The 27,674-nt window shown below is 29.6% G+C and overlaps 1 protein-coding gene across 1 annotated transcript; it reads left to right on the plus strand.

The window, feature by feature from the left end:
- Nucleotides 1–4,515: 4,515 nt before the first annotated feature.
- LOC132933424 (uncharacterized) lies at nucleotides 4,516–26,854 on the plus strand. Its single transcript, XM_060999715.1, has 6 exons — nucleotides 4,516–4,574; nucleotides 22,317–22,588; nucleotides 23,047–23,262; nucleotides 23,333–23,730; nucleotides 26,200–26,399; nucleotides 26,472–26,854. The coding sequence occupies exons 1-5, from the start codon at nucleotides 4,516–4,518 to the stop codon at nucleotides 26,236–26,238; spliced, it is 984 nt and encodes a 327-aa protein (XP_060855698.1). The 3' UTR covers nucleotides 26,239–26,399; nucleotides 26,472–26,854.
- Nucleotides 26,855–27,674: the final 820 nt, after the last annotated feature.

Raw genomic sequence — 27,674 nt, forward strand, 5'->3', positions numbered from 1 at the left:
TGTCTGTCAAAGATTTGGGGCAGTAAAACTTCTTCGATTTTTTTCAACAGTATCTTGTTTGATGGGAAAGTGAATCTAGTTGCCGCATTCGTGAAGTCAAAATTTAAAATTCCCAATAGTTTTCAAAAGCACCGTGAAAAACAAAAGAAAAATTAAGGAAAAACCGGAATTTTTACGCAAAATCTGTTTTCGAAAAAATCGATTTCGGTTTTTGGTGTAACTCTAAAACAAATGAACATTTCATATATACATGAAATGTTCACTGGTTGTTTATATTTGCATATTCTATACACGATAAAATTTTCAAAATATTTTGATTTATTTTGAACTGTTTAGGAATATTTTCAGTTTCCAATTGCATTAGTCTTTTTTTCTATAAATGTCAATAAAACTTTATTTGTTCGCTAAAAAAGCTTGAAACTTTAATACAAGGCTTCTACTTTATTGTTACAATGGTATTTGAAAATCCCTAGTCACAGTTTTTATTTGTAAGCATTTAAAGTTCAAATATTGACAAATCACGAAAATTAGCAAATTATTTTGAGTCGAGAACTCCTAAAAATTTTTCTTTTTAAATCATTGATTTGAAAATGTAATACAAGATTCCTCATAAGTTTATCTACTTTATCAAATAAAAAATGTCTACAAGCAAATCAAATTAAATTTTTATGAGTGTTTGAAATTCATATTTTTACAACATTTGATATTCACTCGATTTCCAATGTAACGATTTTCTTATTTTATTGTAATTAAAAAACCAATGACTGTAGATACTTGAAAATTTCACTGAATGTTTATATTAGCATTTTCCATACACTATATAATTTTGTAAATAATTTGACTCTTTTTGGGCTTTTTACGGACATTGTCAGTTTTCAATTTTCTTAGTTTTTGTTTCTATAAATACCAATAAAATGTTATTTGTTGGGAAAAAAAAGCGTGAAAATTTAATGCAAAGCCCCTTATATATTGTTACAATAGCAGTTAACAATATTAAAAATACATTGGCACAATATTTTTTTTTTATAACCATTTAAAGTTCGAATTTGACAAAATGTATCAAATTTAAAATTTAATTATTATTTTGTTGTTAAGGATTGAAAATTGAAAACAAGGCTCCACGTAAATAGGTTAATATATAAATATACTTTATTCACAATAATATCATCAAATATACTTAGTAATATCATAAGCTGACTGACCATTTTTGCTCAGAATCGTTTTTCTTGTACAAAGATATTATATCATTGAATTCAAATTTAATACCATCCATTACAGTGACCCACTTGTAACCTACTGTACAACAGAGCGACATCCACTAACCCAACTTTTTTATTTAAAATATCAATATAGTCATAATATGTTATATTTTATAATATTATATAAATTAAATATGAAGGTGCCAGATGTTTATGCGTTACACTTTTTTTTACCGTGATTTGTATAATTTATTAATATAGAACGTGGATCGGTCGAGCGAGGCATACCTCAAAAGGCATACCTCGAGGCATACCTCAAACTACACACGTCGTGAATAGTGAGAAATAACCCACCAAATATTTATATAATCATATTAATACGTAATAGAAGTGGCATAGCCACGGAGGGTTTTTGAGTGTTTACCCTCAACCCCCTCCCATTTGACATTCTTCCTCTTATAAATATATTATTTATACCCGAAAACTGTAAAAACTTGGTTTAGTTTACTTGACCACCCCCACCCCCCCTCCTCCACAAAAAAAAATTTATAATCCTGACCACGCATCTGCACAACAGTAATATCTTAATAATATAGTGGCGAAGCTTGGATTCAAGATAATTAAGACAAATTAAAAATTATTTTTTTAATAGATTATTATTGTCGTCAGTCCATTAAAATCATATAATAATACAGTCGAGAGTTATGCACGACGTGCACTTTGTAATATTATAGAAGTACACTAGCTGACCCCGTGCACTTCGTAGCCCGTTAAAAATGCCAACTCTATATGATTTACTTTGTTCAATTGGTTATTTAATATTCGATGTAATCATGTAATGGTGTTCAAAACTTAATAATGTTCATCGATTATCTTGAATCTCAAAATACTTGTGTAAGCACCACTTTAAAATGCAAATTTTTGAAAATGCTTTCTTAGTTACATGGATACATGGTGGTACGAAGGTACCGTGAAAATTGCAAGCCTCATGTAATCATTGTTTGGGCTCTGCGTTGATCAGTCAGTAGGTCGGTCAGGACATCCATTATATTATATGTAATATGTATATAGTCATCCCTCCCGGCGTTGCCCGTGAGACTCGCTTATTATTATGTGAGCAGTATATTGTCAGGTTGGCAATCCACAAAAAGTTTTAACTTGAACTAACGATTGTCGTAACTCGTAATGACTGATAATGCCATGCTCTTATAGTTGTATGCACAATAATATAATACCATACGATTCATTTAACTTGTGACACTCATTGTGTCATCATGTTGTTACAAAACGTAATATTTTTTATCTATATAATTTTTTAAGTGTTTTACTTTTTTGAATTAAAACGTCCAGTTTTAAATTCATCTTCGAAAGCAGAATATTTTCCTGAGTATTTCGATACATAAAAATCAAATTTACGACGAGTAGTCATATGAGTTATAAGTATTTTAAGTTTAAAGTAGTTTCCCAATATTTTTCGGGGGTAATCACATACCATTCCACTCACCTCATCTAAACTTTGAATAGATACCTGTCATAAGCTACTCGTCCTAATTTCAATTTTATACTTAGAAAAATATTCTGCTTTGGAATATGAAATTAAAGCTGTACATTGTCATTCAAAAAAGTAAATATGTTGAGAATAATAATATTAAATATATATATTAGATTATGAGTGGAGCGAGGGATCTTGTGGTTTAACAATGGTGTTTATTTTTTTTATTTTTTTTTTATCCGGTATACAAAATTTCTACCAGACAGAGTACTTCGATTTAAATACATAGTATCATATCTTTTAGCAAGTTAGATCAATATGGTACTTTAGAGAGGTCATTTTTCCATTTTCTCAATAGTTATAATGCCACGGGAAAAATTACCAACAAATTACAAAAAACCGCTAAAAAAGGGATTTTAATTTCTAACGTTTTGTTTATCACCATAGAAACGAATAAAAATAAAAATAAAAATAACGATTATAGTTATTTTGTTGTAATTTATAATAATAAATCAGCATACAGAAAATAATAAAATATAATAACATTATAAAATATCCAGTCCGACGAACCGTCATAGCTCAGAATCGTTTTCGTATACAATGATATGATATCATTGAATTCAAATTTAATAAAATCCATTATACAAAGACCCAATTGTAACCTACTGTACAGCAGAGTGACATCCACTTACCCACTTTTTTATTTTTCAACACAAGGAATATCCAAAGGGTTCGTATAGTGGTTCAATTCAAGGCCTAATCATAACGTGGATTTAAAAAAAAAACCAATATTTGTCTCAAACATTGGCAGAGAACTGCCTCCAACTGTGTAGTTTTTAATAGAGCCATATATACAACACACGTAGGTCGTCTTATAAAAAAAAACATATCAGACTTCATAGTTCAAGAACAAGAATTGTTAAACAGATTGAGAAAGAACCAGCAGCGACCAACAGGAAATGACGCATGCACTCCACACGACCAATAACTCCATTCAAAGGATTGGGTTAACATATATATATTAATATATATATATATATTAACCTATTCAGAGTTAATATACTAATTCAAAAAGGTCTCAAAATATTCCTTAATGAAGCGCTACAAAACCAGAAAGGCTCGTTCCAAAAAGGTGCTTGTAACATCTACCATATAATCAAGCACCGTGTGTTCAATTAGGTACCACTTCAACAATGGGATGTGTGAAAGATACATCCAATAAACAATAAGACTTGGCTAGTTATTATGGCCAGAAAATCCTGAAACGTAAACTTTAATATAATTTAAATATTTATATATTAAAATATAAACAGTTGCTCCAAAACGTATCACCCTAAATATTTTCCCGGTAAATCAAAATATCTTAATGTGTTTTTTTCATATGTAATCAATTATTTATATTTAATTTTTATATTTTAGAATTGTTAGTTATTTTTATGCAATAAAATGATGTACGATATATTTTATTGTATCTATTAATTAGTTATTGATTATTATCTTTATACAGGCTACACCGATCTACCAATATTTATAGCAAATCTATCTTGCATGTCTGTTATTATTCACAAATATCACTATTCATTTTCTATTGAATATTATCATTATTGTAACTTAGAGCATATCATAGCGAGTCTTATTTATTTATTACTATAAACTGGTGAAATTCGCTGAGAGCTAGTACCGATTTTGGAGAAAATGTATAAAAGTAATCCGTTGATGATCGATTAAAACTAAAAAATTTGAGTTGGTAATAAAGATTTTAATCGAACGATAAGGATTGAGGTTTTCTGATACAGCTTGGTTATTAGGATTTGTGATAAGGCTATGAGCTTTGGCGGTCTCGTTTCGAAGACGGGAATGTTTGAAAGACGAGTAATTGAAAGGTAACAACGGGCTTGAAAGGTAGGCGAGGGGCTTTTTTGTATGCAAAAAGTTTTAAGTTGAAAACGTTTTTTGTTAGATTTTTAGCAGATTAAATAGAGTCTTATATTCTTATGTGTATTATATACATAAAATTGACCATTGTATTTAATATTTAATATTTTATAGTTTACTTTATGTCTACTTGGGTTATATATTGTATTCTCGTTCTATAAATATAAATAAATAAATAATTAATTTATCATACATACTCACTCAGTGGCGTAATTGCGAGGGAGGGGTGCCAGGGCTGCACTCCCCCAGAAATATTTGTGGGGGCAAAAGTATCATTTTACACTTCTAAATAATCCACATTTAAAAAGTATTCTTAACAAGACTGTTAACATAATATTATAATATTAAAATATTTTTTTCCTCAAATTACTATATAAAAGTTTATATTTATTTTAGACTTGTTGAATAATATTATGTTGACGTATTGTCAGTGTTACTGTTATCGCAATAATCACATTATTCGTGACTATTATTATCCATGATTCGTGAACACGTTATTATCTTGAAATCGCGATTATGACTACAGGAACGGCCGAACGGGAGGTTAATTTTTTTGCCCCCCCTCCCCCCCACTAGATTTTTATCCAGTTACGCCACTGTACTCACTTGGATTGTTTGGATTGTTATATTTGCATCGGACTCCGTAATAATTATTTTGGCAATCACAATACCAATCCCCCATCGACGTGACACATTTGCCGTTGTTCTCACATACCACACTTTTTGTACACGCGTTCACATAAGATTCACATTCGTTTCCGGTTTGATGTCCGTTGGAAATTCTGCAGTCACATCCTTTGTAATTACCAGTTCGGTCGGTATACGCGCACCCGCCATCATTGCAGGAGGACTGGCCCATATTGGTACCGTACAAATAATTAACGAGACTGATAAAAGTAAACGTAAAGAGCCACATAATAATAATTATTTTTATTTATTTTATATGATGTACATTAACCATAGTTTAACTTATATGATTATATATTTAATTGTTATTATGGTCGCCATGTGCACACTATCATCATCACATGTTTCTGCAACGAGCTAGCTATTCTAATACTATAAGACAGCAAGCGCGTGTGGCCCTCTAAGTATAATGGAACCAAGGAGTAAAAAATTAAACGAAAAAATTATTGAAGACGTAAGTGTTATCATATTATTTTCATTGTTAGTAGCATAGACAGATAAATATTATATTTATACAATTTATATAATATACATAATGATACATGCACTATATTATACTACTATGGTCACAGAATTGTTACTTATCGACAACGTTAGTGTTTATTATTTAACTAAGAACACAACCTATACATTCCGGCATCATAAACAATTATACGCCATTTTACGGAGTTGTGTTTAAATATTGATCAAGATAGAATTAAATATAATAAAAAAAGTGTTTGAGCATAAATACTAATATAACACATAATAATTTTTCTCTTCGGCAATTATGTTAACAAAATCTATACCTATTCACATAGTTTAAAAATACAAGGTTATTCAAAATGTGATCAAAATGCCGGAAAATTTCGGAAAAAACCGTTTTTTTCTCAGAGCCTCAGAAAATGTGGGAAAATTGGAGAATATTAAAATAATACATTTCCGAGAAAAACCAGTTTTCAGAAAATTAAAAAAAATCAAAATTTTGGAAAATTAAAAATTGTATTTATACGTTTAAAAATTAAAATAATCTATGTAAAAAAAAACCATTTTAAAAAACAGATAGAGACACCTCCGAGGACATCTGTCGTTGTCATTTCACATTTGCCAATACGGTTATCAATGTATTATTGTATTATAATTTAAAATTAAACTATTAAAAATATTAATACGGATATTTCAATATTTGTTCTAAAAATAACGTAGTTACATATATAATTGGTAATTTTGTGGGAGAGTGTATTTCCCCGAAAATAAATCACCTGTATTTTCAAATGTTATATAATTAATATTACTTGTAAGTTGTTGATAAATATAGACAGCGCACGATTGACAAATGACTAAATGAGTAATGACAATATTAATTAATAATTATTAGGACGTAAATTAACGATAATAATTATTTATTCTATCGTCTTAATAATTCTTACACCAGATTGGCTAGGGGTGGGAGGTTATGACTATGATAAATAATAACATAACGAATATCTTAAAATATGGATGATAATAATTTGTAACGTTACGTGACCCTGGGTTGAAATTTGAGACGGGGACCGTCTCCCGGCGTGACTGACGATGGTGAGACGAAAAACAATAAACGCGTACGACAATGCACCGGCGGGTGGTCCGAAACCCATTTTTAGCTGACCGAAAGTGCTACTGTTGGGTCAGCTGTCAAAAATAATAATCAATAATAATAAAAATATATAAAATTTGAATGATATAATTACCTATAGTTATATTATTAAAATATTGATAAATACGTATTATATTATATGATATTGTTAAATAAATATTTATTTATTTGTTTATTTATAAACGGATAGATATACCCTTTGGTAATATAAATTAAAAGTACAGTAAGTTGAATCTCAATTTGACAAATATTATACTGAAATTATAAATGAGCCAATAGGTATTTTTTTAATTAATCGTATTCCTGTTTATGAGTCCTAAATGATTTTTTAACCAAAGTATTAATATGTAATAACTAATAACTAATATACTACGATTATCAATTGTTTAATAAAAGTCATAACTAATAACATTATCTAGACGAAAAAAGTAATAACACCACAATTATTTATATTTAGTGGGAGGTAATTTCAACGACTATAATATAATAAAGTAACAAATTTGTTTTGATTTTAATGTAAAATGTATGTACCAAATTAATAGTCAATCATATTATATAGCCCACCCCAAAAATTATTTCTATATACGCCACTGTCGCCACTGAAGTGAATTGACTTCTTATACAATTTAAATTTAAGATTATTATCTAGGTCATATCATAGGGTTTAATATTAGATTTTAATTTTAAAACGAGTTATGAGTATATTTTATGATATAATTTTATGATACATAATATAATATATATAAATATTTGTTTTGGGGATTTTGGATTTTATTTTCGGGGATTTTTTTTCCGATTACCATAACAACACAATAGTGAAACAACAATAATAAATTCGTGTGTTCTGAAACAAACCTTGGAATTTGGAATAATTATTCATATCAAAACTCAGCTTCGTCCAACAATAGGTATAAGTGCATGGAAAATCAGAACATTCAGAACTATTCAAAATATTAACATTTATCTTACAAACAAAATAGGAGTATATAATTATAAGACTAAAGCTCAATGGATAACAATATGTAAATTCAAAAATTAAGTAGAAAAGTATTTTCGTGTAGGTATATTGTTTACCTTTTTAATGGTAAAATACATTTTTATTATAATTCAATAGTTTCACAAAATATGCCTCGCTTATAATATATTATTATATAACCAAGTTGCTTTGTGATAATTGGCTTTTAACATTTAACATTTTCTACGGAGATACTATTTGAAAGGGAAGTGATATATTTTATGAGTATGTTTTTAATTATAGAATGTATTTAATTTAAAGGCAGAATCATGTTGTATACTGTATGCGGCACTTTTCGATATAAGTATCCGAATATTTCGAATACTTCACTCTCGCTCGCCTAACCGTTGTCCGCGATTTCGCTAGGTATGATATTTTGAACACTAGACAAAGTTTACTAAGAATTTTTGTTTGTCACAAATTTAAGACTATTTATTAATTATTATAATATGTATATATTACGTTTCATACAACACCGGATTAAGTAAAAATGTGGAAGTAAATATTTTAAATGTTTAATAATTAAATTTTTACTTTAAAATATTTACAATTATTGTTATGAAGGTCTATATAGATATTGGTAAACGAAATCAGTGCAATGTAGCACACAAAGGAAATCGACATGCATATTTAAACATCAACTAAAATCTCTCAATTATAAATTAAATTAGGCACATTTGCTGTATTGTTAAAAAAAACACATTTAAAGCACATTATACCTATTTATTTAAAATATTTAATAATTATATATAATTTTGTAAAAATTAAAACCTCGAAATAAAATATCATGTTTCTTAATAATATTTTTACGATAATATAAATTGGCTAGTATGAATCTTCATATTATATTAAATACTTATACAATAAATAATAATATCTTAATATTATCAACAATTGCAATAAATGATGTAGGTACTTACTGGTACATGACGGACGGACGGGTTCACGGCAAGATATTAGTTGTTCTAAACTTATGATTTGAAACCTAAAAAGTTTTTTATATTTTGTCATCCACATGTTTTTTTTTTTAATATTTTAAGTTATACAGATATTAAATTTCAAGATGCAAAGGTGGGTGACCTTTGAATAATTTTGGAAAGAAGGGGGTTGTGCGTGGGCTAACCTATACGATTTTGACTCCCCCGGAGGACATTACTAACCACTGTGTGACGGGGAGTTATAAGACCATTCCCTCGGGGGTTTTTACACCTTTAGCCATATGTCACGAGGGCGGCTCCTTCACGCCTTTGGGTGACGCGGAAACATCCCTCCGACGGGTTACGTCAGGGCGCCCTGGCGCCAGGCTGACGGTCTCCCGCCGGCTGCTCTCGTTCGAGATAGATCGGTGGGTTTCGTATAACCACGTCGGCGAGCGCTGGATTCGACCCAGTCAAATAGCTCCCCTTCTACTAAGGCACTACTCCTGACAGCCCCCGCGAGGCCATCCACATATGTCGCGAACGCGCGGCCGGCGAGCGCGAGCACGCGAGGTACACGCGCGCGTCGGCCGGACGCACGCCACATAGCTCGACGGGCACTGATACCGTTCGGGCGTTAGCTAAGTCGGGTTTTCAGTGGGGCTGTCCTCGTCGCCCACGGGATGAGATTGAAGGATCCGTTATCCAGAGTACTCACAACGACTCTTTTCCCACTAGCATCGACACCGGGGCAGTTCTTACGCTGACGCGATGCGACCTTTTTTGAGTGGTACGGTTTTCTTTTGCCGGGTGCCGTGTCCGTACCGAATGCTCGGGTTTGAGTGCTTGTCGGTGGGTGTCCCCCAGCTGGACTTCCACCTTGCACGTATTCGCACACGAGTTGGTCGGGCCCGTGTGCTCTCAGTCAGGTTCGTGCTAAAAGCACCAGCGCGCTCACGGAGGTCCGCGTCTGCTTCGCTCGTCATGCTCTAGCGCCTCTCGCCCAAGCCCACTGGTTTGTCGCAGGTGGTATGGTTCCCCCACTTGGGTAGATGGTTCCCGTGCGGAAAAGGAAGGTGCCCTCCATCACCTCGGTCGTCCTTATTCGGGGACCCACGTCGAGGTCTTTTGACGTGCCTATCAGGTCTTCCCTTCCTCAGTGCGTTGATACGCCTGGAACACGGTTATTGATTTTTCCCGTGAGTCCGCGCTCTGCGATTCGGTCCGCTCCGATCGCTTGCCCCTTGAGCGCGGAACTTTTTCGTAGCTGACGGTCGGGCAGTCGTATGTGTCCCCCGGAGGACAGTGATCGAAATAAATGGGCAGGTTAGGTACGTTAAGGTCTCTCATATTTTATGTATACTTAATAGTTAATACGTATAAACCTTTGACTATAATTAATATACCTACTTATAAATTATAATAACGTTCTCAATACGTCTCGAGTTGATAGGATGCAGGTGTAGTAATAATACATTTCGATGTAGATATATTAGTGTTTATTATTACACAAAAACATAATAAATAATTTATATTGAAAATATTCTATGTCTAATTCGACTTAAATAAAATAACTGTTGGTAGTTTTGAACGAGTTGTGACTATAAGTTAGGATTACTGTTCTTCTTGTGGCTGCAGGTTGTCTATCAGCGTCTATCGTTGGGTCAGTCCCTATATCCCTGCTATAATGATAGCACGACCGTACATGGTCTTAAATTTGCGGTCCAGGCCTGGGTAGGTTAGGTTAGGTTAGCGGTCCAGACGTATATATTTATTGTTATTGTGATTTGTTTTGTTAATTTACATAACAGCACAAATCCTGCACGGGTATACCAAAAGTTATTTATTTACGTAATTCTATAATATATTTTATTAGCGCTACTATTATTATACACACGCTGTATATGCGGTGTATACGCACTATTATTATCACTATTAATTATTATATATACAGTGATAATAATGTACGTATACGTGCTACCATTATTATTATTATTATCGTTCCGCGCTCGCGTATTATCATTATATTATTAATTATATTACGCGAGCACGTATAATATAATATGAAATATGAATATTTAATACGTACAAATTATGTTATTATTTATATAGGTATAGACGTATAGTCACTGCAGCTCACTACAGGTATCCATCTAGTGTCTATACTTACATATTTTTAATTAAATTCATGTGTATTTTTTTTAAATCATCTGCTTCACAATCATTTAGAGTAAAATAAATTGTGGTTTTTGTTTGTAAAAAAGAAGCATTTATCGCCATAAGAATGGTATAAAAAATCGCAAGTATAAAAGTATTTATACGAAAAAATGTGGATAAGCATGCTCGGTCAATAATGCTCTATAATATATTAAAGTCGTAGGCAAAATGATTTTAACGCGTTAAGATACCGCACATACAATTACATCATTATTTTTTATACAGGCACGTCTGGCGTATCTATTATCAAATATGTAGGTATAATAATATAATATTAAAACATTTAGCTCAGATATCACCTTAAACTACCTATATACTTATATAATAAATTTAATCTTTGGTTAGAATGACAAAAAATAAAATTTTCCCACCAAATTCCTCAAGTTTATAGTGGGGTATCAATGTATCATTTTATAAAACAGCGCACGATGTAGTGGATAGCTGTCATTTTTACAGTTCATTTGCGTAGTGTCGACACACTAAACCAACGGGAAAAGCTACACACTCGCTGCAGGATGATGATAGTAAGGTTTAGTGTGTTGGCACTACAAAGATATTATTATAATAGTTTATAGTAGTATTATTGGTCAATTACACTACTGGAATTCGGTGTTCTTTGGAAAATGTTTCAATAACTTCTCACGCTATTGTCACAGGTAAATTATATTTTTTTTATCATTTAATTCCGTTAACTGCGTTCATCCGGTATAAATGGCAATTCACAAATCGATGATAAGAGGCCAAAAGTTGAAAATCACAAACGTAAAAATGTTACGGAAGAGCAATATTCATTTTAAGATTTTTTAAACAAAATAATTTTGTGTTAAAGTTTTTAGTTTTTTTTGTTTTTGGTGGTATATACCTAGGTACATAATATGATTTAATATTCTATTTTTTTTAACGTAATTATTTTGTTTTTTTACAATTTAAATGGCACTTGTTAGAAATGAAAATTATAATTTTTTTCGCCATGGACATAATATGGTACCTATACCGGGTTTGTTCATCAGGACATATTAATAATATTGTTAATTTAAATAATACTTGAATTAGTTAATGGTATAAATAATTACAGTTTACTTAGGACAAATTGATTTGATACATAAAATTAAATAATTTATAGTTGTTAAATGATTATAAAAACAAAAAAAAATTGAACTTTTAATAAAATAAAATTTTTTCATTTTTTCATTTTGTGAAATAAAATCTGTCTTAAATGATAATATTCAATGATCATAAAATATATCACATTTTTAAATGTAAAAATTATAAATATTTATCATTTATAAACTTGGTATTAGTAATAAACTTATAATAGATAATATAATTTGTATTCAGAATAATTTATTGCCAAATTCTGAAAAAAAAAATTTTTTTTATTTTATTGTAAAAGTGTAATAATAACAAATAAAAATAAAAATTATATTTTACTCTTAAGAGACTGTTGGAGCAGACGATTTAGAATACTTGCATTTTATTATATAATATGGAATAGGTAAATAATTAAAAGTTATAATTGTTTTTTGAATACAATTTTTAAGAATAGGTAATTCTGATTTTAAGAAAAAAATTAATAATAATCACAAGTACTTAAATGTAGAACAGTATAATTGGACATCGCGGGAAGTACATAAACATAAGATAATATATCAACTTTGACAAGTGTTTCAAAATGTTTCAAAAGTTTCAGAATACAATTAGCTAAGGTTTTTATTACACTATATATGTTAAAATGTTCGTTACTCCCTTATGTTTTGATATATAGGCAGGACAGGTATAGGTGCATTTTATATTATACATTAAAAACTCTTATGCTGGGTCGCATGAAATATTGATTCATTTAATCGTTTAATAATACTTAAGCAACCAACCACGGGCCACTAAATCATGTTTAAGTAACAACTATCGAACTATCCCACTATTGATTAAATAAATATTTTATAATAATAATATTTTTATCATCGATGTATTATTACGCGAAGTATACGCGCTACTATTTTTGATGTTTACGCGCTGTATACATACGCGCTACTAGAGCTATAAGATTGAAAATTTTCAAATGACATTTTTTTTTTCATTGAAATTTTCAACAACATTTTTTCACAGCTGACGCAAATTTCTTTTTAAAACGTTATTTGGTATACGGCCATATTTTTATTTTTAATGGGTTTGCGAGAATTGATACTGTTTGCGACCGAATGTTATCATTTTGTAAAAAACACTTTTATAATAATTGTAGGTATTTAATAATACAGATAAACTAATAAAAATGTATATTATTTTAATTTTAAAATACTTGAATACCTATTAATTAATTATGAAATGAACGGTTATTAATTAAATATAAAATAAATAATTTATTCGGTTTTAATTATATAGAAAATAATATAATGATTATCAAACAACAATCTGAAATATGACTGAATAATTATTTTGAATTTAGCAAAGTTTACTAAAATAGTATTAAATTAGTAGTAATAAATAGACAATAGTTAGCTTAAAATTAATCCAATGATTTTTAAATTTAATTGTGTACCTATAGTCAAATGTTATATGATATACCTACGTAAAAGTTTCAAAACCACACGATTATTATACGTCCGTTTCGCCAGCCCCCCCCCCAAAATTGAAATCTCGGATTTTTTTTTCACTAAAAATTAGCATGGAATTAGAATGAATTGGCAAGACTATTATCATAATTTGCATGGAACTATTCAATGAGAAATAATCAATAAACTTTGGGGGGGCTGTTGAAACGTTTCGCCAGCCCCCCCATCCTTGAAAAAAAAAGATTTTCCCGAATTTTTTTTAACCAATAATTAGCACGAATTGGCACGCCTACGCACGGAATTCGCAAGGCAATATTTACCGAGCAATCCCTCTTTCTTTATTTTGACCATTTCGCCAGCCCCCCCCCCAACCTTGAAAAAAAAAGATTTTCCCGAATTTTTTTTAACCAATAATTAGCACGCGATTAGCATGAATTGGCACGCCTACGCACGGAATTCGCACGCCAATATTTACCGAGCAATCCCTCTTTCTTTATTTTGACCGTTTCGCCAGCCCCCCCCCCCCCCCATCATTGAAAAAAAAAGATTTTCCCGAATTTTTTTTAACCAATAATTAACACGCGATTAGCATGAATTGGCTCGCCTACGCACGGAATTCGCAAGGCAATATTTACCGAGCAATCCCTCTTTCTTTATTTTGACCGTTTCGCCAGCTCCCCCCCCCCCCCCCCCCCCATCCTTGAAAAAAAAAGATTTTCCCGAATTTTTTTAGAAAATTACTGGGGAAATTTAAAATGATGCATCAAATAAAAACTTCAAGTTAATTTTATTTCAAAAGTATCTAAATTAAGTTAATTTTCGTCCGAAGAATAATGCAAATGTTTTAATGGGTTTTTATTTGATGCATCATTTTAAATTTCCCCAGTAATTTTCTTGAGCGTAAAGATATCTAATAAACCATATTATGTTTCTGTAATTTTTTATTTTTAGAAATTAGCAAATTTTAACTTTACAATCAGTTAAGTTACTTTTTTTTTCAAAGTTAACTTTTAACTTTACGAGTTAACGAAAAAAAAACACGAGTAACTTATAACTTAAATTAACTTTATTATTTTTAAATAACTTAACTTAACGAGTTAAAAAAAAATCGTTAACTTGCCTAGCCTATTGTATTTTCGTTCCTATCTACATTAATACAGGTTTGAATAAATGATTTAAAATAGTTTAAAAAATGCATGGTCTTTACAAATTTTAAAGTTTGTTTATTCTTCAAGAAGATAATGGCCCCATTGAACATGTTCGTGTTATGAACTGTAATTGATGTATAAAATAATAATATAATATAGAATTGTACCTTGTACGTATATCTAAGATACGTTAAAACTATAATATAATGATTAAGGCAAACGAAAGTAATCGAAAGCTAGACTAGGTACGGTGCTACTACTGGTACCTACTAGTTGCCTCCCAACTGTAAGTCAAAAAGTTCAATAATTTGTATTCAACTGCCTCCCGATTGTACACAAGTCGGCTCATATCCTATATTTTGTTGTAAACGAAAAGGGTCCAGTATAATAACAGGCAAGTAGTAAATGTATACCTAAGTGATTCCTAATCGATCAACCATACAATAAGTAGGTATTAATGATTTGTATTAATAATTTTAATTAATTTTTTACAACTTTATCTTATCATTATATAAAATAATTGTATTCATATTAGTAGCCAAAATAAGCAGATTTGGTACTTATTGGTTAAAAAAAATTCGGGAAAATCTTTTTTTTTCAAGGATGGGGGGGGGGGGGGGGCTGGCGAAACGGTCAAAATAAAGAAAGAGGGACTGCTCGGTAAATATTGGCGTGCGAAATTCGTGCTAATTATTGGTTAAAAAAAAATTCGGGAAAATCTTTTTTTTTCAAGGATGGGGGCTGGCGAAACGTTTCAACAGCCCCCCCCCCCAAATTTTATTGATTATTTCTCATTGAATAGTGCCATGCAAATTATGATAATAGTCTTGCCAATTCAAGCTAATTGCATGCTAATTTTTAGTGAAAAAAAAATCCGAGATTTCAATATTGGGGGGGCTGGTGAAACAGACTTGATTATTATCTTTGAATTATTACAATAAATAATAAGAAATAGTAAGTATAGAATGAAAAGGTTCTAAATCGTTTTTATGAAATTGTCTAGGAGAGCAATTTTAAGGTTTGAGATCAAATATTTTACTAATTGAACAACATTTTTTGGAAATCAAAGTTCAAAGGCATGCAGCAACTTGTGTAGTTTAAAATACAACATTATAATAATAATTTCCTGTATTGGTTGGTATACTATAATACAAATTATAAAATGTTTAGTATTAAAAGGTTCTACAATATTGGAACCTTTTCATCCTAAAATAAAAAAAAACATGTTTAATTAGAACTTATTCTTTTTCATTTATTATTTTTATTATTGTTAGCTGAATCCTCTTCAGAATAATGCTTTCTCATTGCTATAAATCTTCCAAAACACGAAACAATGTAATAATTATGATTTATGCAACATCGAAACCTGTATCTCGATCGCAAAATTCTGTTGAATGTGGATAAATATGTATGTAATAACTATTAGGTACTATATTTGTAGTGATTAATTTAATTAGAAACTTTTCATACAAACGTATTGTTAATAATTTGATTCCATTCACCGAGCGTTTTCAATTTGATTAAATTGTGTTTATAATATAATTTTTAGCGATTTCCAACCTTTTACTTTTAAAAAAATCGTCAATAATGATCGTATAATCATAAATGTTAGCTTAAAAGATGCGTCTTAGCATTCTAAACCCATTTTAGGAATTCCGTATTCAATTTTAATGCCCTACCTACACAAATTAAAATTGTATACGTCATTTATAAATACAAAATAATTAAAATGTGTACCTATATTATCATTCAGCATTTAAGCGCAATGATTGAAATTAACGAGTAATTCATAAAAATGACTTGAATCATTATTCTTGCTTATTTAATATATAATTTTGTCCAAATTTTAACATAAAATAACTATAAATAAATATATAAATAAAACTGTTTTTATATTTTTGAGATTTTTTGGTTAACATAATCAAAAGCTAATAGTGAATTGTCAAACAACTAGATATAGGTAAAGTTTTTAAAACTAAGGGTTCAGATATTATAAATTCAGATAATATAATATGGTATGTTTGAAAAAAGTTTCATAAAATAGTTTGACTATGTGACTTTAGGTAGTGGAGGTACCTACCTACCTATTTATTATGTTACATTGTTACGGCAGCTATTATATAATTCATAATTTATTGATATTGATAGCATGTGAGGTGAGTACATGATGAAACATTTTGTGTATCTAGTATTTCTTGGAGCTTATAAAATCAATATTTTGTATGAAATACATTTTAATTCAAAAATACCAATGTATAGAACGAATATTACCATTTGTATAATATAAATTAGGTAACAAATTAAAAATAGATATGGTTACATAATTAATTAATATATAGTGATTAGTGCGAAGGAACAATACCGCGAAAACAATATTTGTAAACTATTATTTTCGCAATATATTTTGTTATATAATTATAATAGTAGATACCTATTGACTATAATACCTATTATTTGCATTCATCTAATTTGTTTCGGTTTACTTTATATTGTCTAACACTCTAACACGCATACACTGCAATACACTTATTGATTTGAAATATTTATTAATATATTTGTGGTGTTATTTTATAAGTTGTTAATATAAAATGTTTTCTAAAAATATTAGATAATAGGTACCAACTAATGTAAATAGGTACATACATCAGAGAGTAGTTAAATATATTTATTTGTATACTTGCCTATAATGGCTATAAATAATAATATATATCGAATCATTAATTTTTTTTATAGATAAAAATACGTGTAGGTCTGACTGTCTGAACATTTAAGCTAATAGAAATAAAAAACATTTCTTGTTATACATAATAATATCAAGGTTATAATTAAATATAAGATTTAACATTGAAAAAAATATCAAAAATCATTAATTTTTATCATTATATTTAAATAATTAGCTATTAGGTAGGTAGTTTGTACCTATATAATTAGTAGATGTTATAAATTATTATGCTCTTTAGCTTTGGCATAACTGTTTTTAATGTTGTCATTAATTAAAAAAAACTAAAGTTGTATAACTATACAGTATAATAATATATATATAACTACATCGATTTTACCTGTGATACCAAATATCAGCTGCTAATAATTGTAATAGTACTATTATTGTGAACATTGCATAATATAATATAATACATGAATTGTAAATATTAAATAGTATAATTAGTAATTTATTAAAAAAGAGTTAAAAAAACTAGTTAATAATAGTTAAACCATGGCTAAATATATAGGTATGATCGCAACTTTGTGATACGCAGGTGTCATGGCCGCCACTGGCAGTGAATATTATCACTTCGATTTATTTGCTAACTAAACCATACAAATTATTAATTTCTTGGCTAAATAAATCCAAAAATCATTGCCAGCTGAGATTCCTTTCCATGTTAAAACATGCTAAGACATGCAATAATTGTACGTGCGCAGCCCATAACAAAAATGCGTCTCAATGCGATCATACTTATATATTTAGCCATGAGTTAAACTAGTTAATTATTAAATAGTACGTATTTATAATCAATGGTATAATAAGTAATAACTGATAAGTATTACTTTTATATACTTTTATTTAGGCATACCTATCAACATTTATACCTAGTACAGTAATACCTACTCGTTTTATATAACATTAATCACAGTAATAACACTAATAACAATTAAGAATACGTACTAGGTATATACAATAATTATGAAATATTAAAATGCATATTATACGCAGCCACACAATTATTTTTATAAAAGCATCACAATTTGTAAACACATATATAATTAGTTAGATACTTATGTGTTAATATTTTACTACCTATATAATATTAGTTAAAATATAGGTAAATTGAACAAAATACATGGAAGAATACCTCATTGACTCTTGAGTCTTGAGTAACTCCAGCATTAATTATAGCTATATCGAAGTGGACGAACAATCTATTTAGAAATGCTGGTTAGTATTTCATTAAGATAGTATTTGATTAATAGAAATATAAGTAGTGTAGGCCGTAGAGGGAAGACGTAATTTACGAAGTTAAAAATATGAGACCTTCATGCCGAGCTCTGTCGAAAGCCTGAGAGATGTCTAAGAAGGCATCAGTGCAAGATTATAGTATGAAAAACAATGATTTTAAAATTTGGTTGTGCTAAAATCAAAAGCTCATCCTCAAATCATCTCTAATTGCAACACTGTATATTTAAAACTGTATTCAGTGGCTTAGCCACAGGGCCACAGGGGGGAGTGTTTATACAGTTTTCATACATCTATTAATTATATACGAAAACTGTATAAACTTAGTTCAATTTATACTTAACCCCCCCCCCTCCATCACCATTTCATAATTATAGCTACGCCACTAACTGTATTCTGTATTTGCTATATTATTTGATGTGTTAAAATTAGTTTACTCTATCAAGCATTAATACATACACTTTTATAATCAATCTTACTAATCTAGTAATATCAGGTACTATTTATTATTATTTTTAAGTTATAACTTACTACCTAGCTGTATACAGTATACCTATAAGTTATAACTCGACTATTCCCGGGAAAAAATGAACAATTAATATAAAATACTGCGTTACATCGGTGTATCTCAGTTTCACATTTACCTATAGGTACTTCGGTAGTAAAAAAAAAGCCACGGAAAAAAAGTGAAATAAATATACAAAAAAAATAAAATTTTTGAACATAGTTGGATATAATTTAAACATAAAATTAAAGTTACTTCAGTTGTAAATTATATTATTAATTTTATAATAATAGCAATTTCTATAGTAATTTCTATAATATTCTATAGCAATAATATGTTTTTTTTTTTTTTCAGTTTCAATTTCTTCAGTTTTTTCTTCGATGGGAAAATGAATTTAATAGGTGAATTAAGGATGTTAACATTTAAAATGCCTAGTAGTTTTCAAAAGCAAGGGTAAAAAAACAAAAAAAATAACCAAGGAAAACGGAAATTTTTAAACAAAATCATTTTCACTTTCAAATTTTTAAAAAAATATGTCAGTAATTTTCCAAATATGATAATAAACAAATAATAATAATAACAATATAAATAATAAATATACTATAAAATATCTTAGGCTGACAAACCGTCTTTCTGGTTAATTAATATGTCAGTAAGTATATAATATAACTTAATATATTATGTAGTTGATATGTAGTTCATACTGCAACATGTACATTTAAAAAAGAATCACCCTGTACAAAGTAGGTACATTATACATATATCTTGGTGTAACTCTTTTACTGCCCCAAAAAGCGACGACAGACATCACACAAAAAAATTAAAAAAACACATCATTATTATAGAATTATTTTTCCGTGGCTTTTTTTTCTGACTACCACTCGACACATACTGTACAGCAGAATGGTTAAAAACTTTACATTTTTTTTATTTTATCTCTGTTAAACAATAATAAATTAGGCATTTTGCCATTTTGGGTCAAACCAAGTATGACGCATTGACACGCGTGTCTATTGATTTTATTTCTGAATTTTGTTTGTGTTCTCTACACTAAAATATCTTGACCTTTTGTTTTCAGTAAATTGGTAATATGTTTAAAAGACTTACATTATTATGTAAGTTATACAATTTTTTAAATAGTTTTAAACTATATTGAAAAAAAAATGTTTAAAGAACGCATGCAATTAATACAAAAGTACTAAGTAGATAAGGTAAAGTATAGTCTTAAGACTCTGTGATTCGATTATAGTTCGCGACACAAAAACTGCCACATGACCCCCGCAATCCGCGTACCATACCACGCCCGGAATCCATGGGTTCTCATTACAGCTGCAGCCGCTTTCGCGTATATCGTATAATATCATGATTCGTGATCGTGATCGTGTCGCGAGCGCCGAAATGAAGTAAAACGGACTCCCGTGGTACCAGGGTTACATTGATATGCCGCTACTCGTTCTTCGGTTTTGTTTTCGGCGGCGGAGTCGTCGACGGTCGACGAGCTATTCATTCAACAGCCATCACGGCATGTGTTCTTGTTACTTATATGCTTATCTTTAGCGGAATAATAACGTTTAAAACGCGTTCACAATGTTCCTGAGCCAAATTTCCAGTTCAGTGCTTTTTTTTTTGATTCTTTTTGAAACTTATGCCGTGTTTTCGTGATTTTTTACGAATTTTGACAAATTTAAAAAAAGACTTTTTGATTGATTTTGACTCTTTTTGAGCTGTTTACGGACATTGTCAGTTTTCAATTTTTTTAGTTTTTTTTTCTATAAATATCAATACATTTTTATTTGTTGGGTAAAAAAGCGTGAAAATTTAATATAAGGCTCCTGATATATCGTTCTAATAGCAGTTGAAAAATATTAAAAATACATAGGCACAATTTTTTTTATAAGCATTTAAAGTTCAAATTTTGACAACATTTATCAAATTTATAATTTATTAATTATTTTGTAGTTAAAAATGTATAAAATGTTTAACTTTTATGGATAAGGTTTGAAAATTTAAAACAAGGCTCCACGTAAATAGGTTATATATAAATTACTTTATTCACAATAATATCATCAAATATACTTGGTACAATCATAGGCTGACTGACCGTTTTCGCTCAGAATCGTTTTTCTTATACAATGATATTATATCATTGAATTCAAATTTAACACCATCCATTACAGTGACCCACTTGTAACCTACTGTACAGCAGAGCGACATCCACTTACCCACCTTTTTATTTTTTGAAACATAAAAACCCAAATTAAACGCATATTTTGTTTCTAACGTATGTACGGAAGTTTCCGAGCTCTACATTTATTATGGTACGGAGAACGAAAAGTCTCCCCGGGTAAATATTTTTTTTCGATAAACTAACGGCTCTAACTACGTCGCGCGCTGGACATATAGACTTTGCTTTTGTATAAGTTTTTTAAATTCCCTTTTTGTCTTCGTTCCTGGTTTAGTGACCAATTTTGACCTCCATCGAATGATTTTCCTATTGCTTAGGTTATACTAGCACAACACCTAATATGCATTCCATTAAATAATTCAAAATGCGCGCGTTTTGTTTTATAATTGTGCGATACCACGAGATAAATTCACCACTAGGATCGTGCGCATCGGCACCCATTTTTCGTTCCTCCGTCTCACGAGAAGGTAATCGCACTTTATATATCTGAGCACAGATGTCTATATTATACTAGATACTGAACTCCGCTTATCTTGTGAAGCCCAAGTTTTTATTCTTATCTGTATCCGCCATGTTTTCGGTTGGCAAAATATTGTATAATTCGTATGTTAAATATTGCTTATTTACTATTTTGTAACAATTAAAATTGTTTTTCTACTGATCTACTGAATTTGTTACGAACTTCGCTATTCGCTACATCCTTCAAGTTCATAATAATAACTATATTATTATATTATTATTATAATTATAATGCCAGTATCCTGTGTTGCCTTCGGATGTTCAAACAGATTTGAACCAGGGAAATCAATACATTTTTTTCGGTGATAGTATTCATGCTAATTTATATAGTTTGGTTTATTATTTATAAGCACCTAATTATGAATATATTTTTTATAGATTTCCTATTAAAAATGAAGAATTAACTCAGCTGTGGGTAAATGCTATTAGAAGGAAAAATTTCAATCCAACTCAGTGGAGTCGTACTTGTAGTGTGCATTTCACTGAGAATGATTTTATGATTAGGCCAGATGCAGACCGACCATTATTGAAAATCAATGATGTACCTTCCGTGTTTCCTTCATTTTCAACATATTATCAAAATAAAAATAAAAAACCAAGAAAGCCACCTACTCTTAGAACTATAACTAATGAAGTCCCTATTCCAGCAGGTAGCTATTTTATAAATTTTTAAAAAATATCATGAAAGTGAAGCTTGCTGCTCAAACTTTAAGCTCATCTGTTGCTGATGCACTTGAATTTTTTCAAAGTTCTAATGATATCGCTTTTAACAATTGTAATTCTTGAAAATATTAGTAATTAGTATTAGTATTTTAAATTAGTAATTCCTTGTAGGGCATATTTTTTTGGCTATAAAAAAATTTAATTATTGATTATTCTTTTTGTATACTAGTCTAAATCTTAACTAATGCTTATGCCTGGCTTGCTTACATGAAATCAATTTTTGCATTCACACATTACTTTTATTTATGAATTATAATTTATAATCAATAATGTATTTGATTTATAATGCCAATTTTTTCAGATTATAAAATAAATGATTGAATGCAAAGTTTTATAACTACTTAAATAAGTTCAAACAACAATTTTTACTAGATTCTATTTTTAGGTGCCGAAACCGTTAAATTTATCAGAACTATTGACAGGATATTTGATTTCCTGAACACCCGTAATCCATATGGTAAAGGATACAAAAAACCACTCTATAAAAGTGATATTGAAAATATGAAAAAAACTATTATACCGTTAGTTGATTATTTATTAAGTTTAACCAATATAAATGGTACATTCATTTGTGATACTCCTCGGAGAACTTTTATAATTGGTAAGTTACAACAGATGATTATAAGTATAGTTTTTACATGCCCATATTTAATAGTTCAAAAATATTTTAGGTTTTGCTGTAGCTGTAAAATCAGTATTTTCTATTGCTGAAGAACTTCTAAATAATTTTGATTACAAGTATTTTTTAACATACAAACTTTCCCAAGACCATATAGAAATACTGTTTTCAAAAATTCGACAAAGGTTTGGTCATAACAATAATCCTAATGTATTAGAATTCAGAACAGCAATGAAACAAATATTATTGAAAAACTCTGTCACTTCTTCATATGCAGCCAACTGCATGGCTTTTGATAAATCCAGCAATGAAAGTGTTTTTGAAATACGTTGGGCAAAAAGAAATTCTGCGGACATTTGTCATTTACATGATGAAAGTATCTTAGAGGAAACGGAAAAAGAAGAAGAAATACCAGATATATTCATGAATGAAGCTGATGGCTTTAGGATGGTAAAAGAAAATATTTTATACTATATCTGTGGTTTCATTGTGAGAAGAATTTCAAAAAAAATAGATTGTTTACCTTGTTGTGAGAACTTACTGGAAAAATTTAATGAACATAATTATGCTATTTTAAATGAAAATTCTAAATTGGTTGCTATTAAAAATAGAGGTGGGCTGGTAAAAAGTTCATCTTTTGTTGTAAAAGTTGTAAAATTTGTTGAAAAAACACTTATAGATTTAACATTTAATTTTAAATCAATTAAAATGTTGAATTCTAGTTTAACGTCAAAGATAATTATTTTTGCAAAAAATTACGTTTATAACTCTAATATTTTAGTTGATGTAAAATGTCCTAATGATGGATTCTTAGAGAACCGTAAATTAGAATTAGTTACTATTATTTGTAAAGAATATTTAAAAATTAGATTGCACCATGTTGCAAAATCTAAAACATCTGATATTGTGAGTAAACGGCGTTTATTAATAAAACTAGTATTATTTAACCATCAATAAAAAGATTTACCTATGGCATGTATACTTTTAAAATAAAATTATATGATTTTAATTACTACCTATACTATTTTGTTTGTTTTTTGCGTTGTACATAATATTTATTAATTATTATAGAGATCTGAGGCTAGTAAATAGTGTTTTGCCAACCGAAAACATGGCGGCCGTCTTATCAGTGTGCCTCACTTTTCGTAATATAGAAACCGCCCAGTTCGGTATCTAGTATAATATAGACATCTGTGATCTGAGGGTAATGCACAGATATCTATATAGTATATAGAAATCTGTGGGGTAATCGTGATCGTGAACCCGAGAATGGGGCCGCCAACCGCCAAGCGACGCTCATATCAATGAAACTGTACAAAAAACTATTATTTTCAGTCCGTGGTCAAATTGCATTGACCGGGAAAGTAAACGCTAGGATATCGTTACGGAGCAGGCATACCAGGATCGCATGGACTAGTCGCTAGGTAATTCAGTTTGGCGGCGGCGGCGGCGTCCGTGTCAGTCGGACAGAAAACTGAATGGTTGCGACGCCGACGGCGACAGTACTTGCTTTTCTATGGTGCTGCTCGCTCAACAGCCATCACGAACACAGCATAGGTCCCTGTTACTTGAACTCTCGTCGTTCATTGTCACTCTTGATCGCTCTTGAGTTGATCCGAGTAAAAAACATACAAAACAGTCGTTGTCATATATAGTCGTTGCGTGAATTCTCAGCAACTTTTATTATTCTAATAACGTTCATTACGATCAAATAAAATACAACAAATAATAAATAATTAAATTTGAATAATAAATTAAAAAGGTGGGATGTACAGTAATTTTATTTGTTCTTATTTGTTTCTTTTTCGTTGCTCAAGTTTAATCTTATGTAAATGGTTACATAGTATGTTTGGTAAAAAGAGGAACTGACGAGTGACTGACGTGTATATTATAATATATTTATTATTACTATAATTTTTAGATTCTGAGCGGTTTTCGACTAAATCGATTTTGGTTTTTGGTGTAACTCTAAAACAAATGACCCTAAATACATTCAATTTTCATTAGTTATTTAGGATATTACCATTTTCTATAAATGATAAAATGTTCAAAATATTTTGATTTGTTTTGAAATGTTTACAGACATTTTCAGTTTCTAATTTTTTTAGTTTTTTTTTCTCTGAATATCATCAAAATTGTATTTGTTGGGTAAATAAGCTTGAAAATTTAATACAAGGTTCTTAATAATGCTACAATGTCATTTGATTAAAAATCCATATCACAATTTTTTTACGCATTTAAATTTCAAATCTAGACAAAATACGTAAGAACCACGAAAATTTAGAAATTATTTTGAGTTAGAAATTCATAAAAAATTTTCTTTTTAAATCTAATTAAATTTTTATGAACGTTTGAAATTCGAAGTTCATATTTTTACAACATTGGATATTTATTTGATTTCTCATGTAGCGATTTAACTAATAACTGTAGATACTTGACATTTTTACCATATATTGATTTTATCAATTCCCATACTTGATACAATTTTCAAAATATTTTGATTCAGTTTGAGTTGTGTAAAAACATATTCAATTTTAAATTTTTTAAGTTTTTTTTTCTAAAAATATCCATAAAATTGTATTTTTTGAGTCAAAAAACTTTAAAAATGAAATACAAGGTTTCTGCTATATCATCCTCATATTGTTATGATATCAGTTGAAAAATATTAAAAATACATAGGCACGATTTTTTGTTTTACTAGCATTTTAAGTTCAAATGTTGACAAAATGTATCTAATTGAAAATTAAAAATGATATTGTAGTTAAAAATGTATATAACCTTAAAATTGTATAGCTAAGGATTGTAAATTTAAAACAAGATTCCACATGGTTATTATAATATATAAATTACTTAATTCACAATAATATCATTAAATATACTTAGTAATATCACTAATATATTAATATATTTTAACTACAGGAACATATGAGGAAGCTAGAAGCAAATTACCAAATATGAAAATAATGATGATGTTGAAAGCTCGAATATTGAAAACCGGGGTCGTGGAAAGCGTAAAAAAAACCAAATACTTGGTAAAATAATTCAGAATCAGATAGTCAATCACCATCAATTATAAGTTATAACTATGCCAGAACCTCCTACTTGGATAAGATCCCTTGGTATGGATTTTTTTTTGTGCTACGTTACTTATTACTTGTTTTGTTTAACATAAAATATATATTTTTTATTAGATGATTCTCATAGAACAAACAAATTAAAGCCTTCTATTAACATCACAACTCCAGTTTCACAAAACCAAATTAGGGAATCTACAAAATCTACAACTAGTCTTACGACTCCAGTGTTCAAAAAAGTCACATCAATTTTTACCTAAATAATCCACATTTAAAAAGTATTCTTAACAAGACTGTTAACATAATATTATAATATTAAAATATTTTTTTCCTCAAATTACTATATAAAAGTTTATATTTATTTTAGACTTGTTGAATAATATTATGTTGACGTATTGTCAGTGTTACTGTTATCGAAATAATCACATTATTCGTGACTATTATTATCCGTGATTCGTGAACACGTTATTATCTTGAAATCGCGATTATGACTACAGGAACGGCCGAACGGGAGGTTAATTTTTTTGCCCCCCCTCCCCCCAACTAGATTTTTATCCAGTTACGCCACTGTACTCACTTGGATTGTTTGGATTGTTATATTTGCATCGGACTCCGTAATAATTATTTTGGCAATCACAATACCAATCCCCCATCGACGTGACACATTTGCCGTTGTCCTCACATACCACACTTTTTGTACACGCGTTCACATAAGATTCACATTCGTTTCCGGTTTGATGTCCCTTGGAAATTCTGCAGTCACATCCTTTGTAATTACCAGTTCGGTCGGTATACGCGCACCCGCCATCATTGCAGGAGGACTGGCCCATATTGGTACCGTACAAATAATTAACGAGACTGATAAAAGTAAACGTAAAGAGCCACATAATAATAATTATTTTTATTTATTTTATCTGATGTACATTAACCATAGTTTAACTTATATGATTATATATTTAATTGTTATTATGGTCGCCATGTGCACACTATCATCATCACATGTTTCTGCAACGAGCTAGCTATTCTAATACTATGAGACAGCAAGCGCGTGTGGCCCTCTAAGTATAATGGAACCAAGGAGTAAAAAATTAAACGAAAAAATGATTGAAGACGTAAGTGTTATCGTATTATTTTCATTGTTAGTAGTATAGACAGATAAATATTATATTTATACAATTTATATAATATACATAATGATACATGCACTATATTATACTACTATGGTCACAGAATTGTTACTTATCGACAACGTTAGTGTTTATTATTTAACTAAGAACACAACTTATACATTCCGGCATCATAAACAATTATACGCCATTT

The sequence above is a fragment of the Metopolophium dirhodum genome, chromosome 1 (assembly GCF_019925205.1).
Source record: "Metopolophium dirhodum isolate CAU chromosome 1, ASM1992520v1, whole genome shotgun sequence".
In the NCBI taxonomy this organism is placed as follows: Eukaryota; Metazoa; Arthropoda; class Insecta; order Hemiptera; family Aphididae; genus Metopolophium; species Metopolophium dirhodum.